The sequence below is a fragment of the Phaenicophaeus curvirostris genome, chromosome 5 (assembly GCF_032191515.1).
Source record: "Phaenicophaeus curvirostris isolate KB17595 chromosome 5, BPBGC_Pcur_1.0, whole genome shotgun sequence".
NCBI lineage: Eukaryota > Metazoa > Chordata > Aves > Cuculiformes > Cuculidae > Phaenicophaeus > Phaenicophaeus curvirostris.
In genome coordinates, this window is record NC_091396.1 from 16,058,930 (window position 1) to 16,074,635 (window position 15,706).

General features: G+C 40.2%; 2 protein-coding genes across 10 annotated transcripts in view; one reads left to right on the forward strand and one right to left on the reverse strand.

Annotated features, from left to right (window-relative positions):
- Window positions 1–15,706, forward strand: part of KCNC1 (potassium voltage-gated channel subfamily C member 1) — a 127,466-nt gene that overhangs the window by 103,678 nt on the left and 8,082 nt on the right. The window contains exons 3-4 of one of the 6 annotated variants that reach the window (XM_069857706.1): window positions 246–434; window positions 2,402–3,889. The exons of 1 other annotated variant lie outside the window; for it this stretch is intronic. In XM_069857706.1, coding sequence (XP_069713807.1) covers window positions 246–434; window positions 2,402–2,538 — 326 coding nt within the window. In that variant the 3' untranslated portion in view covers window positions 2,539–3,889. Of the gene's footprint in view, window positions 1–245; window positions 435–2,401; window positions 3,890–15,706 lie in introns of those variants that run through there. 4 more of the 6 variants (XM_069857707.1, XM_069857705.1, XM_069857709.1 and 1 more) reach the window with 4 other exon arrangements.
- Window positions 13,180–15,706, reverse strand: part of SERGEF (secretion regulating guanine nucleotide exchange factor) — a 157,559-nt gene continuing 155,032 nt past the window's right edge. For all 4 annotated transcript variants that reach the window (XM_069857721.1, XM_069857723.1, XM_069857719.1 and 1 more), the window contains one exon: window positions 13,180–15,539. In XM_069857721.1, the coding sequence (XP_069713822.1) occupies window positions 15,373–15,539 (167 nt within the window). In that variant the 3' untranslated portion in view covers window positions 13,180–15,372. The remainder of the gene's footprint in view (window positions 15,540–15,706) is intronic.

Genomic DNA, 15,706 nt, shown 5'->3' on the forward strand with positions numbered 1-15,706 from the left:
AAACTGCCCCTCTATATGGACGTACAGGTGGCTGCTGTTACACCTAACACAATCACGTTTTGTTTCTCCTCCCACTTAACAGACTTTATTTTGGTGCAGTGCACATGAATGCAGTGTCTAGGACAGATGTGCTACCTTTTATAGTGTCGCTATAGAAGTCTTTAGCTCTGAACCCTTAATTTGCAGCTGGAACTCTAATAAACAGTGCATAGTGTTTCAATAGCCTTCTGCTTATATGTTTGAAGATTCGAAACTGAATGGTGAGGTGGCCAAGGCGGCGCTGGCAAACGAAGACTGTCCCCACATAGACCAGGCTATTACGCCTGATGAGGGCCTGCCCTTTACTCGCTCTGGCACTCGGGAGAGATATGGACCCTGCTTCCTCTTATCAACCGGGGAATATCCCTGCCCGCCTGATGGAGGAATAAGAAAGGGTATGTAGCTGGGGTCCTGTAAACATGTAGTTAGCAACCGTTTTAAATAAATAAGAGAAAGTCAGCTGTAGCTGTAGCACGCAATAGTGCGCTTGCTGTAGAGATGCACGTTTGGGCTGGAAACCACCACCTGATGTCTGCATTTGGAGTTTCTAACCTATTTCTTTCAGAAAGAAAAGCCTGAGGAGCTGTAACTACCCCATGCAGCTATGATAGGCAGTCGAGTCTTCCACCCCAGCTGGTGCAGTAAGCTTTAGTGGAGAATGCTCTACAATGTCCTCCATGGAGAGGCCAATTAACATTTCATAGCAATGAAGGTTTGCCACTTGGAAAGCTCACAGATCTTACCAGACTCTGAGGAGCACAGACTCGGAGGTGGCAGACAGCAGAGATAAAACACAAAAGCAAAACATCCTTGAGAGATGAAATGATTATTCAGCTACCTTAACAGAGCACTAAATCAAATTATTTGGATATTCCTAGCTGTTTAGTTCAACACAGAAAGAAAAGCATACAAGAACATCTGTTAGCACAGGTGTTTTGCAATTGGAAAATAACCCATCTAAAATCACTTCCATAAATAAATCATTACTAGTTAGTTTCTCAGACTTCTGACAGCTGCAGATCTCTCAGAAATAACTGCATTTTAGTTTGCTAATGGTCAGAATAATCTGTTTAGCAACAGAACTATTTTAAATGAAAAAAACTTCCCTTCTTAAAATAGGCTGTTTTGTTTAAATAATTTAACATGAGGAAATCATAGAAACCAAAATCAGAGTAACAGATATATGCATCAAAGTTGATAAGGAATAGGAAAATTGAAAAAGAAATCTCTCTCTTCAAATCAGTGTTTATCACTGGTGTACTGTATATAGTATATGATATAGTCAATATTTTAAAACTGCAAAGATTGTATGATGTAACCATACACTGAGTATGCAGTACAGAATTCCCACATGCCATTGTATGATGGGCAATAGTTAGAGTAAATGCCAGTTATAGATAGTGTATGTATTTATAATTTTAAAGCTTATCATCAACAAAGATAGAGTTGGACCACAAGACTTTCATATGAAAGTATATCATCTAAAATTTACCTTTGTAGCAAAGCGTTTTACTTGATTCTGTATTGGATAAACATTGGCCGCGTTCATTCAGCCTGGGCGAGTTCGGGTGGTTCCAGTGGATCAGGGGAACACTCCAAATGGCACATCCTTTGGGATGAGGAATGTATGGTTTTCACGATGCACTGCAACCGCCTCTCGTTACTGAATGAAACAGAGGCTGGTTGGCTAAAGAGTAATATACGTCAGCATATTGTTGGCCTGTTTGAAACACGTTGAGAGCATCTTAATTGTTGTTCTAACAGAATTTCATCCATAGTTTGTGCAACTCTCTGTACACTTGCTGAGCTGTTTACGTGCATGTCTGAAAAAGAAGGGGGGAGGGAGGGAGGAAGGGAGGGTGAATGCATGCAATTTTGTTTTCTTTCTTGGTTTTTTTTTAATGCTGAAAACAAATGAGTAGTATCTCTATAGCAACACAATAAATTCTCTGGATTTTGCTGCCTTTCCCCTCTCCTGCCCCCAAAGATACCAGAAACCTTAATTTTGCGAGCTTATAATGCATGATGTGGAAGGGAGAGGTATTGGTGAGTGCATGACAGAAACATAGTACAATCCCTCTCACAGACTCCTTTTTTTTCAGGGTACAACCATGTTGCCACTGGTAGGATCAATTACATAGCTTGACTATCCTTGAGAAATCATGATTATTTTTTTTAATATGTATTTTTTTTTAAACTTGTTACGTACTTCAATGGCCTTCCGAGTCACGTTGCAAGCGATACTACTCTCAGCATGTCCATGCATGCAGATGCTATTGAACTGGCTACAATGTTGACCTCATTCTTAGTCCATTCTGTCATTGATCCAATGCTGTACTTTGCATTTTTCTTTTAAATGAAGGTTACGAAATGTCACGGAGCCTTAACAGCATAGCTGGCATAAGTGGAAAAGCGATAGGATTATCCTCAGTGTCTGCGCCCTACAGCTCTCCTAGTCCAGTGAGACGTTCTTGGTCTCCCATCCCATCTATTTTGTAGCATGGATCAGTAGCAGAGAATGGTCTAAAAAGCTTTATTTTCAATTAGCCTATGCTATGTTGCATATAAACCAGGTGACTAAGTCTGAAGATGCAATGTCTCACAGTAGCACCTGCTGGGAATGGTGTTACTACTGATGCTAGGTGACAACACTCCTAACTAGCACTCAGATGACAATAGGCAGGCATCACGTAGTACTGGTGGGCCATACATGCTGCATGGTATAAGTGCATAGGATGAAGGGTAGATGCACCAGATAGTTTCCTTACTGGTGCATCCTGGTAGTATACGCTTATTGTGGCTAACGGTGGATCTACTGGCTCTCTGTGGAATGGGTTAGGCATTTAGTCGATGCTGAAACATGCCAACGATGGAAGATTTTGCTTTTCTCAGGATATTTTTGAGCCATAGGAACCCTGCAGGAGTTTGAGCAAACAAGCACAGTAGGATGAAACTTTGCATGGGCGCCTATTTTAAGCTGAAAGCAATACTCAGATACACTGTAGAGAGGTCTCAGTCTGGCTGACTGCATGGAAAAAAAAATCCTGTTGAAGAAGAATATGGCTGCCTCTGCATGTAGCTATTTCACCTTTTTCTCCTTCCTTTAAAACTAAGATGCCGAGCTTGATGTGAAAAGCGCAGGGAAGACGCTCAAGTACTGATTGTATTCTTTACATGCAGATCTTTGCAAAGAAAGTCCAGTCATTGCAAAATATATGCCAACAGAGGCAGTCAGAGTGACCTGACAAGGCAAGATGGAGATGAACATTGATGGCTAATAAACATCTGTGTGGAACTGTGCAGGCATAGAAGACCTTCTCATTTGGACAAAGTTAACTCACTCCATGCAGGTTTTATGGATGGTTCTTCGTGATTTTGGAGTTGTACTAGAGATGCAGGCTTTTTCTACGGCCAAAATGTAACAAAACTGTAGAAGATTCTTTTTTTCTTTTTTTTTTAATCTTTTTTTTTTGTTCCATAGCATGAATTGCATGAAGACAAAAATCAAAAAAAAAAAACAAACAAGAAACACTGCAAATGTATGATTAAGGAGAAAAAAGGCAAAGTTATATATTTTCTTTCAGAGCTCTTTACTTTTACATACATTGTTGTAGCCAAGATGTAAAACATGATAAAACTGTACATTTCTTTGCTATGGATCGCTTCTTTTTGTATACAAGATACAGAGTTATGGTTTTAAAAAGTGCAATCAGGCAGTCATCGGTCATATTGACCACGCCTTCACAGTTCATCACACTGACATGGAATCAAGAACTTTTAATCCAACTAGAAGTGTATAAAAATAAGAAAAACTTTTTCCTGTCTGTTTTTGTTGGCATGCTTGTGACACATGGAACCTTCCTTCGGACCTGACAGTAACAGCTGGTCTAGATTTAATTTTCCAGCTCTGGTTATGTTGTATTTTATTGATGTATAGATCCAACTAAAGACCCTTCATAAATTGTTCATATTAAGTAATCAGTATGAATTTCAAACAAAAGAGGTGTTATTTTAAAACTGGGACTTATAGTACAAAATCAGGAAAATACTCAAGTATAAATGGTCTCAAAGTTTAAGAAACAAGACAACAGCGTTGTATGCAATTTAGTACTGAGTAAAATGCATGCACAATGTTATGCAAAACAATTCTAGCATGAAATAAATTTTGTATCATGGTTTCAGTGCCTGCTGTATAGTGTAAAGGGGAATCCTTTTCTGAATCGATCAGGGGTTTCCAGAGACTTGCTTCTAAAATCTTGAATAAATACAGTGTTCTCAACAGAAATGTAGGAGAAAAGCTTGGTATTGCTTTAGTTCTACAATGCTAATTTTGGTTAGTAGATAATAAGTGAAGCCTGCAAACACTTGATACAACCAATGTCTGAAGAATTCGCACCATTAGTAATTTTATGAGGGAAGATTAAAGAAACCCTATAATTATCTAGGTATCTTCCTTTTCCCTCCTGAACAATAATAAAAGTTTGTCTTTTTAGCTGATTAAATGAATTCAGTTTTTCTTACTTCTTTGGGCCCCGTCCTTCACTTGTTCTTCAGCGAGCCAGTCCACCTGATACGATACTGGAAGAAATCCAGGTGTTGGAATCGTGCTTTATTTGCCCCACAAAACATGCAGCAGTGAGAACTGAGAAACACACTGGGATTACGTTTCACTTTACATGCTCCAAACAACAACTATGGACTATGCATCAGTAGCATTCCAGTTGCTTGAGCATTTTTGGTAAAGTGCTTCTATAAGGAAGGATGCACCTTTATCCTCATGTGAGGAACTTCAAAAGAGCTGGCAAATTTCTAGGCAAGCTACATCATCTGCAACTGCTGATGTGAATGGAAATGGAAAGGAACAGTATCCCTATGGTTTGAATGAAGTAGAGATCAAAACAAACAACAACAACAAAAAAACCCAGAATAAACATTCATGGCTCTGGTAAGTACTAAATTATACATAAAAAACAGCTGCATCTGGACCTGGTTTTAACAAAACCCTACTCCAAAAGGAAAATCAAGGAAGTCCTCAAGCGAATAGAAGAAAGGCTGATAATCTGAATGACAAAACTTTTTAGACCTTGATGTAGCATTATGTGCTTGACTTTTTACTTCAGCTGACTATCCTTTCTCCTAAGAACTATTTTTCTCCCAGCATTTCAATGCTGTTATTCTCAGCTGATAAATGGGCAATTTTTTACCTCCAGAGGTAACATCCAGGTTAATCCAGGATCCAAAAGTTGCCTAAAGAACAACTTTTCCTCTTACAACGTATTAAGAATCCAGAAATAGATTTATCTGCCCTATTTTTTATTTAACAGTAACTCAAGGGCCCAGCATGAAGGCTGCTCAAATTCTCCGTTACCATAAGGCATACTAACATTTCAGCCCTGTAAATCTCACATAGGTCGTCCCCATCCACTCTGCTTTGCATATACATGAGCTTTAGCTCATGTGGGGTTGGGTGCAACAGTCATTCTGTGCTACCTTTTAAATCTACTAGTCCCATTTTCTTGTAGGTACTCCTCTCAGGTTATTCTCACTTCAGGTAACCATGTCTTTTGGGTGATTTCTATAAACCCTTCAGGAACAGAATCCTGTTTCCCATCTACAGCCCTTCAGGGGTTGCTCTAAGGCTTAAGGTCCATCTGACCCCAGAGCTCCCCTTGTACAACAACGGCAGGGAAAGAGGGAGACAACCAGAAAATTTCAGGAGCTGTTGCAACTAATTCTCACTTTGAATCCTAATGTACCACATCATCCCAGCTGCCTTACATTTAGGGAGCTTTAGCTGCAGTACTATGATTAATATTTTAATTCCTTCAAGCCTGCCTGTTCCCACCACAGGAGGTGTATATATATCGATTAAAACACTAAAACTACACACGTGGTTAGCTTCCAACGTCAGGCTTACAATAAAGCCACTGACTACTTCTGACTTCACACCATCATAAGTAAGAGTAGAAGCACATTCTGTAGTTCACTTACACTGTCTGTTTCCTGCTCGACACAAATATCCAGGTTTCTTCCTCTGCAAACTCTGCTTTTGGCAATGGACCCCCAGATACAGGACTATGCCGGTCTATCACCTGAACACACCGGCAATTCGTGGTTTATTACTTGCTGATATTAAAAGCACACCTCAACCACAACTTCTATACATACAGCTTTTCCTCTGAGTGCAGGAAGGTACTTGGTTTTTCTGGACCACCCTGATGTGTCTCCACACCTACAATTTCAGAGAGCAAGAATCTGAGAAGGGGTTTCTGTTCTCGCATTCCAATAAAAAATCTAGCTAATACTACTGTGATAACAGTCAAGTGCAGTGATCATTAATCTGGATAAAGTGATTTTTCACATAAATTGCCTTCTATCTCCCTAAAGTTTCGGGGCCAAAAAGAAAATATATTACTGAAACAAATGGCTGCTAGGACAAATGAACAGACTGAAATAGAGATGAGAGCAAGCAGGGCTAAAGCAAAGGCATTCAGAAAGGCACTGAGCACAGAACTGCTTACAAAACAATATCACAGAATGGTGGAAGTTGGAAGGGACCTCTGGAGATGATCTAGTCCAAATCCTCTGCTATAGCAGGGGACACAGGAATGTGTCCAGGTAGGTTTGAATATCTGCAGAGAGGGAGATTCCACAACCTTCCTGGGCAGTCTGTTCCAGCGCTCTGTCACTCTCAGAATAAAGAAGGTTTACCTCAAGTTAAGGTGGAACTTTCTGGGTTCCGTTTGTATTCTTTGCCCCTTATCCTGTTGTTGGGCACCACTGAGAAGAGTCTGGCCCCATCCTCTTGACACCACATTGATATGGCCTCTCTCAGTCTTCTCTTTTCCAGGCTAAACTAATCGAGCTCACTCAGCCTTTCCTCATAAAAGAGATGCTCCAGACCCCTGACTATCTTTATGGCCCTCCACTGGACTGTCTCCAGTAGTTCTTTGTCTTTCTTGAACTGGGGAGCCCAGAACTGGACACAGTACTCCAGATGCGGCCTCACCAAGGCGGAGCAGAGAGGGAGAATAACCTCCCTTGGCCAGCTTGCTATGCTCTTCTTAATGTATGCAAGGATATCGTTTGAGTTCTTGGCTACAATACATTGCTGGCTAACTTGCTGTCCACCAGGACTCCCGGGTCCTTCTCTGCAGAGCTGCTTTCCAGCAAGTCAATCCCTAACCTGTACTCGTGCAGGGGGTTATTCCTCCCGAGCTGCAGAACCCTACATTTGCATTAAATGAACTTCATTAGGCTCCTCCCCACCCAGCTTTCCAGCCTGCCCAGGTCTCACTGAATGGCAGCACAGCCTTCAGGTGTATCAGCCACTCCTTCCAGTTTTGAGTCATCAGTAAATTGCAGAGGTTACAACTCGGTTCCCTCATTCAGGTCGTTGATGAATATATTGAACAAGATTGGGTGGAGTATCCACCCCTGGGAAACACCACTGGCCACAGACTTCCCACCAGACTCTGCACCACTGATGACAACCCTCCAAGTTCTGCCATCCAACAAGTTCTCAATCTATCTCACTGTCCACTCATCTAACCTGCGCTTCCTAAACTTACCTATGAGGATGTTATGGGAGACAGTATCAAAAGCCTTGGTAAAGTCAAGGCAGACAACATCCACTGCTCTCCCCTCACCTACCCAGCCAGTTTTGCCATCACAAAAGGCTATCAGATTGGTCAAGCGTGATTTCCCTTTGGCAAGCCCACAATGACCACACCAAATAACTTTCTTTTCTTTCAGATGGTAGGAGATGACATCCAGGTTGAGCTGTTCCATCACCTTTCCAGGGACAGAAGTAAGGCTGACTAGCCTGTCATTTCCTGGGTCCTCCTTCTTTCCCTTTTTGAAGACTGGAGTGATAGAAGCTTTTCTCCAGTCCTCAGGCACCTCTCCTCCACGATGTTTCAAACATGATGGAGAACACCTTAGCAATAACGTCTGCCAGCTTGCTCAGCACTCGTGGGTGCAGCCTAGCAGGGCCCATGTATTTGTGAGTGCCACATTTGCCTAAATGATCCTTCTTGACCAGGGCACAGTCTTTCTTTCTACAGTCTTTCTTTCCATGGTCTGAGATTCCTGAAGCCTTAACAGTGAAAACTGAAGGAAAGCAGGCATTCAGCAACTCCACCTTTCCTGCATCCTCCATCAGGAGGCCACTCACCACACCCAGCAGCAGGTCCACATTTTCCTTAGCCTTCCTTTTGCTGAAGGAAAAACAAGTTCAGTTATTACTCTGCTACTCTGCATATCCTTTTCATAGTTTCAAAAGAAGGCAGCCTAGCTCTCTGCTTTCCATATGTATCCTGGAAGCAACTTTGTCTCTAAGCTCACCCACTAACTTCACTTCATGAACACGTGCTTAGATCATGCAAGTTATTTTTAAGTCACTCACTTATTTGTGTTTGGGTGTAAAATACCTGTCTGTTTAGAAGTCCCAAAGCCTTTGCATTCATCTAGGACTGTAGGTGCAATATTTCTCTCTTAAGGGAATACAAATGCTTATGTGCAATCAAGAACAATATTTGAATTCAAATTGAACTTCACTTTAGAAAATGGATCCAGAACTGCTTCTCTTGACCTTTTTTTCCTTATCTGACAAAGCAAACGCTTTAAAACTAAGCACATTCACCTGCCCCCATGGAAAGACATATTTCTTGATTTAGGCTGACAAAGCCAAGTTTTCAACCCTCAGCATTCACTTGAGCATTTACAAAACTTCATGCAAGTACCTAACGTCCAAACACCTCCAGGTAACAAATACTAAGAGCAAATGTTGCATTGCTTCCACTGGTTTCTCTACTGCCCACAGAAAACAGGTTAGAGATTGCTTAGTCAACAAAAAGCAAACTATTATAGTTGTACTAGGTCAGATTTTGCTCTAAGGTACTTGCACAGCTTCTGTGCAAAGGGCTTAGCAGGGACAACACAGCTTCTGCAGAGGCTGCTGACAGTGAGTCACACTAGAACAAGCAGGAGACACGTGGCTTGAGCCCAAGCAAAAGGCTCAGTAGGAACCATGCTTTGCAGTGGTGGTGTCAGTACAAGTGAGTGACTGGAGAAGAGGCGGTAGTGGCAGAAGGGGTGGGAAATGAGAAGAAGGACATAGGATAGGTCTGGAAAATGGGTTATGCAAGTAGAAAGGAGGGGAGCATATGCGGAAACAGCAATCAGTGGTGGGGAAGAATGACAAAGAGAGAGGGATGAAGTAGCAGTGACGCCTGCCTAAAAAAAGACAAACTCAAGGACTTCTAGCTCAGAAGGCAGAGCCTTGGCCTGGGACTCACAAGACAGGAATTTTATTCTTGGCTCTGATGTGGACATGCAGGGTTACTTGTGGGGCACTTCCATTTTGGGAGCCTTAGCTTCTGTTTCTGTGACATTATCCCCTTTTTAAAGTGTTCTGAAGTCAAAAAAGGAAAAGCAGTATTTAAGTAGGAAGAGTTATTATAACCTGTATACTCAAGGCACCAAAGAAGTGTCTCTCCATTGTTTAAAAGACGCCATGTTTCCTTGTTTGCAGAAGAGCACAATGCCTCTATAGGAATCCCTTTTCTTTTGTACTTTAAAGCAGATGATTATTATGGAAAACGATTAAGCACCCACACAGTTAAAATGACAAAGCATCTTCATTACTGATTGGCAACTCCTCTGCTGTTCTAATTTAGGTACCACATCTTCATGCATTCACATCAGTAAAAACAAAACAAGAGCTAAACTCATTTGAAATTTGCAGCAAAAAACCTAAAACCGTGTCAGAACATTAAAAAGCTCCCAATTCTTGGCCCCACTTCTAAACACAGGAAAATGGAAAAATGGAATGTCTTATAACAAAGTGTTCACATACACTTAAAAGATCATGCACTGGAATCATAATGAATTGAAACTTTCCACTTTCCACTTTCCACTGATAAAGTCTTGATCCTAAACCTTGCACACAGAACTCCCCCAAGATTGCATTTTATCTGAGAAATGGGGTGTTCCACAGGCAAAGCAAGCTGGAAATAGATGGGAAAGATGAAAGCGAATTGAGAGGTTAGTCAACACAGGAATTGCACTCAGACTCAACCCCCCTTCCAAACTGCAAAGGCTCGTCTGAAAACAAATCAAAATCTGTCATGTCACAAAATAAAAATGCCTGAGGAAGTTTTGCAAAATAAATGTTATTTCTGAATTTTTTCATCCCCACTGCCAGCTTTTATTCAGGAATAATTACTTTGTTGCTTTTGTTTCTAATCAAGTTGAAAAATGCGCTCTCCCACTTCTCTACTAATACTCCCTCACTCTCCCACAAGGTAACAAGTGTTTCATCCAGGTCCTGATTTAAATACAGAGCTCATTTTCATTGTTGAGTATTTTCAGTCTTATGCTCTCTTTCCATGTTCTATAGAGGCATCAGTGAGTAAAAACTGCCTCTGCACTAAAAGCAGGTGAATGCAGAGACAACATGTGGATGAATCCAAATGAAATGCACAAACAGCTAAAGAATGGGTCTTACTTCAGTCCCTTCAGGTTACAAAATAGCAACAGCTTTACACAGGCATTTTCTCCAAATTAACTTGAAAGCTACACATGGTAAACACCTTCATTTACGGTTATTTTTTGGGACATTCATCCAATGAAAGGCCATTTCAATACAACTGAAGCACTTTAATTCAAGGCTATGAAGTCATGTTCTCTAATGTGAAGCAAAACATCCATGACCAGCATTTATCAGGAAATAAGAATAGCATGAAAGCCAAAAGAACAAAACAAAGCATTTACTATCTCTTTTTTTTGTACATAAATCAAGATATTGATATGTCAAAAGTTCAAATGCCCGATTATTTTTGTCAGCTAGAGTTTTCAGCAAATTCAGCATAAGTTCTACTTTTCCACTGTTTGTATTTTTAAGTATAACCAAAACCACACAAGATGATACTCTACCACAGACTGCATTCATTCCCAGCCTTTGGGAAGCAAGACTTATGTTTACCACTTCAGTATTTTCTTCTTCCCTCTACAGAATTTTCACCTGCTCTGAACTATAAGCTGGCAGTAAATACCACAAGCATGTCTCAAGTACTCATGTAAAATTCTGGAGCATTTTTTAAGACAACACCTAGCTAAAGACTTGCCATTTGCTGTAGAAATATCAAAATTACAAAGGAAACACAGGAGTCTTTTTGGTGAAAACATAACACTGCAATTCCAGTGGCAAAGATCTGTCATCATCTTGATTTCTAATACAGAGGGAGAGGAAGCTGATGTCCCAAGGTTACTTAAGCCCTGTTTAAATCAGATGCAGAGTTCATTGAATTTAATGGGGAAAAAAAGTGATTATTTAAGTGCTGGACTAGGTTGTAGGCTTGATCTAAAGATTTCTGAGACTGGAAGATGAGGACAGATGTTGCTGTTACAACTGAAGAGAACTGGAAATTTCAATATGTGCTACATATGAGAAAGAGAACCCATGGCACGTCAATTATTCATATTATTACTAATACACAGTGGTAGATGGGAACAACAACATGCAAGAAATAGAATAGCTTGTCCCTCATCTCACTCCCACCATACTGGCAGGCTGGAATGCTGCTATTCCTGTGTGACTATTAAGTCTTCAGGACCTGTACCTTGAATCTGGCTTTCTCTGCCTTCCTTTTCACCGGCATTTTAGATGACTAAGTCAGGCCCTCTAGTGCCATTAACATGACTCTTTTTTCTGTGTTCACCTTTCTCCTGTACATTCAAACTGACCTCCTTTGCCTAGTTTTTATCCTCACCTTTAAGTCTTATGACTTCAAAAATGTTAAATAATGCAAAATCAGATCACATTCTACCCCCAACTCCACCTCAATTTCCCTGTGCCAGGCCATGTAGCTGAGCAAAAATCCCCATCACTCATACAGAAGTGACCTTCATGGCAGTTGCAGATGGCAAGAACGAATTAGTAACCAACAGGACTGACAACATGCATCTGGGAGAGGGAAGCTAGTGACATGTAAGAAGTGGTGACTGGACAAATCGGAAGAAAGGCAGGCGTGATTTTTTCTTCCAAATGAACACACTTCAAATACAGGGTCCAGCATTCTAAGCAGAAAAACATCAGTCACTCAGGAATGCCACACAAAGGCAAATAACATCAGTGACTGCCAAGAAGCCTAAACAAATCCTCCAAGAGATGAGAAAAATTCTGACACAACACACACATCTTCCTACCAACATTCTTTAAAATGGAATAGGAGCATCTTGCAGAGGTGTCCATGGAGACTGATGATCTCCTAGAACTTCAAGCAACAGAAGTTCATACAACAGCCTCCTTCTCCCCCTCTAGTCTAGAACCTGAAAGCTCTCTGCATTGAAGGTCAACAGTTCACAACTTGTTCTCCAGCAAATCTGTGATAAGTTCATCTTTTCCCCATCATGCACTTCAGCTTATTGACAGCGTTTCTTATTTTCAGAAAATAGGAGGGGAGCACAGCTGTACTGACACTTGCTTACCTTGTTCCAGTGTTTTATATATTTTTATATATATATTACAAACCTCGTCAGTTGATTTGCATCTGAATGTGAACTAGAATGGTTATGTCAAAGACTTTCTTTGTTTAGCACTGAGGTCCTGTCTAAAGAAGTCTGTCTTTTCATGCACTGCAGAAGCAGTGGCAAAGCACACTGGCTCTGGATTTCACCTTGCAGAGCCTTTCTCCATCAGGACATCAACTGGCAACAGTCACTAAACTCCGGACACCAATAAGGAATGAGGTTTCTTCACTTCATTAGGAGCCTTTCACTATATGCTTCCTTCCTTACAGTAGAAAGTGTTGGTTGATTTTGTACAATGTTCTATTCTGCAAGCAAAACATACTTATCTACAAAAAAGGGCATTCATTTCTGAATGAATGAGCCAACTCAACCATGTACCATCTACAATGAATTGTTATTTACTCTTCATACTACAGCAGCACCTAGAAGCCTTGACTACCAACAAAGCATTTGGTACACCAAGCTCTCAAAACAAGTCATTAGTTCCCAAAGAATTCAATCTATATAGGCAAGAAAAAGGAGAGAAAGTGCAGCTCTACCCCTTTCAAAGAGGAAGATTGATATGAAACACAAGGTCAGAACCAGAAATAAACAGAATTCCTCCTTTTTTTTTCCTCCTTATGACTCCAAACCATTCTTTGAGTTTACAAAAGTGTGCCTGTGTTACAGATGTGAAAAAGTGAACAACATTTCGAATAACAAATTCATATTTATGTGTTACACAATTTGTTGGATTCCTCTGAAAAGAACTGCAACAACAGCATGCACAGTCAAAATACGCTCAGTGCAGGAACCCCTGTGTTACAGGGCACACATACCAGCTGTGATTAATCAAGGTACAGAATTTTTTAGAGGATATGATTACTGAAATAGACAATAAGTTTATTTGATATACAGATTTTGTAGGAAAACAATAGTAGAAACCACAGACAGAGCTGCCAAAAACTGCAGAAGAAACTGTTCAGTGTAAAAAAAAAAGAGAGATTTTGGTATCTAGAAAATGGCATTGACGAGAGTCAATAAATAGCAAATTAGATCACTAAAAAGTGCAAGAGGTCACAGCCTGGAATGGTATATTTCCAGGAAGGACCACAATTAACACATGGATTGAGAAAATGGTTTTCTGCACTTTTTGCAAAGGACCCATTTGATTATTCTTACAGATTCTTTCAGTATCTCTAATACAGTTATAAACAGCTTCATAGACAGTTCAAGTTTCTCATTCACTGAACAAAAAAAGAAAATGTTTTTGAAAGTTAGTCCATGAACTATAAATGCTGTAAAACCAAGGGGGAAAATACCCTAGCAACCTATATCACCACCTTAATTCCATCCCCCTCAAGTATAAGCTGATTCATCATCAGAAAGCCTTCCTATTCTATTTCCTAAAAGCCTTTCTCTGAATATTTCGTAACTGTGTAAGGCCTCTTCCCTGGCAAGCCTGCTTTAAAAATTAAACCACTGTGTAGCAACAGTAGGTCTCATTAAAAGGTGCATTTACTACACAGGAGTATTCTCTATATTTAGAACTTGAAACACATCAAATACTACAGCAAATCTAACTATCATGGGTGGTAAACATAGAGTTTAACGGTATCCACTGTATTTATGTGAAAAACAGTTTCATAAATAGCTTCCAAAATTCTGCTCAACATAGGCAGCTAATGATATTTTAAGATAATTTACATTTTTCCTTTCTCCTACCAAAACAAGTGTTAGGCACCTGTTCTCTGCCAAGCACTCCCCTGGAACAAGTACTGTGGGCATATTCTGAACAATAATTTGGCTGGGCTGCAAAACAGATATCAGAACTAACCTGAAATTATCAGGAATGCTCTGGAGCATGTTTTGGGCTGGAGAACTTGTAAAAACTTTCTGTTTAGGTTTTAAGGTCTTCCTGTTCAAAGGCAACTGGAAGCATAGGACCTATGATGGATCAAACTGTGCTCAACAGCTACAACTGACTTATGCCATTTGACAAGAATTTTTCTGTTGTTTCCATGAGCTCTTAGAAGTTTTTCTTCCCAAAGCAGCAGCTTTACAAATGTTAGGTTTGCACGTTAATGGCAATTCATGCAGATTTGTACTGCTATAAATCTATAATAAATTGATGTCAGGCACAGAAGATAATTCCTCAGAAGTATTGTTCCTTTTACTGTTTAATCAAGATATAGCTAGTTCAGAAAGACTTCATTTCCCACTTTTGCCAGCCTTCTATATCTCCTTTTTTTAAAAAAAAAAATCCTGATCTTCAGTTTAGTATGTGTGTAAGCATCTATTTACGTCCACTAGCATTCCTCTGTGATGCAAACTGGATTTTCTGAGATGCTGGGAGCACACAGCTCTAGCAGAATTTGGCGGACGCATATGTTCATCATTACAAGATGATACAACAATAAATGACCTGAAGGGGCCCTGTGTCCCCACCTTCTCAGACTATTTCCTTAGACTGAATTCATACACTAATTATAAGTGATTAAGCAGTCAGTTTCTTCCTCAAATACCTCTCAGAACAAGAAAGTCATTCTTTCTTCAGCAGTATTGCACTGAGGCAAAATGTTTGTCATTCTATCATAGGCAAGAAAGTCAATTCCTGTGAAAAGAACCCATGAGATGATTTTTAAAGCATTGCAGTTTGCTATGAATACTCGTTCCTTGTAGTCTTAGTAAAACCTTCTGGACTTTCAGCTATTGTGTTAACCTCTGGCAATCCTCTTGTAGCACTTTGGAGCAATGCAACCCAAAGATGTCCATCCATCCATCTGCATCCACGATGCTATGATTTCAGGTGTGCCAGGTTTAACATGGAGTTTGACAAAGAGCCATGGAATGTCCTGCCCCACATCCGATTAAGATCTGTTTGGTGTAACCAAGACCTTTAACTGGCTTCGGGACATGAACATCTGCTTCTGTGCCATCACCACACATCCCATGTTCATTCCATCCCCAAGAGAAGCACTGACCACCTAGAAGAGAGCATATAAAACATAGAATAAAGACCACAAACACAACAGCTTTGATTTGTGTTGGGGAGCAGACACTTCAAATCATCTTCTAAATAGGTTCTAGAAACTCTGGTAAGGTGACAAAAAACATTCTGGTTCTCTTGAAAATGTAAATAAACCAGAATGAA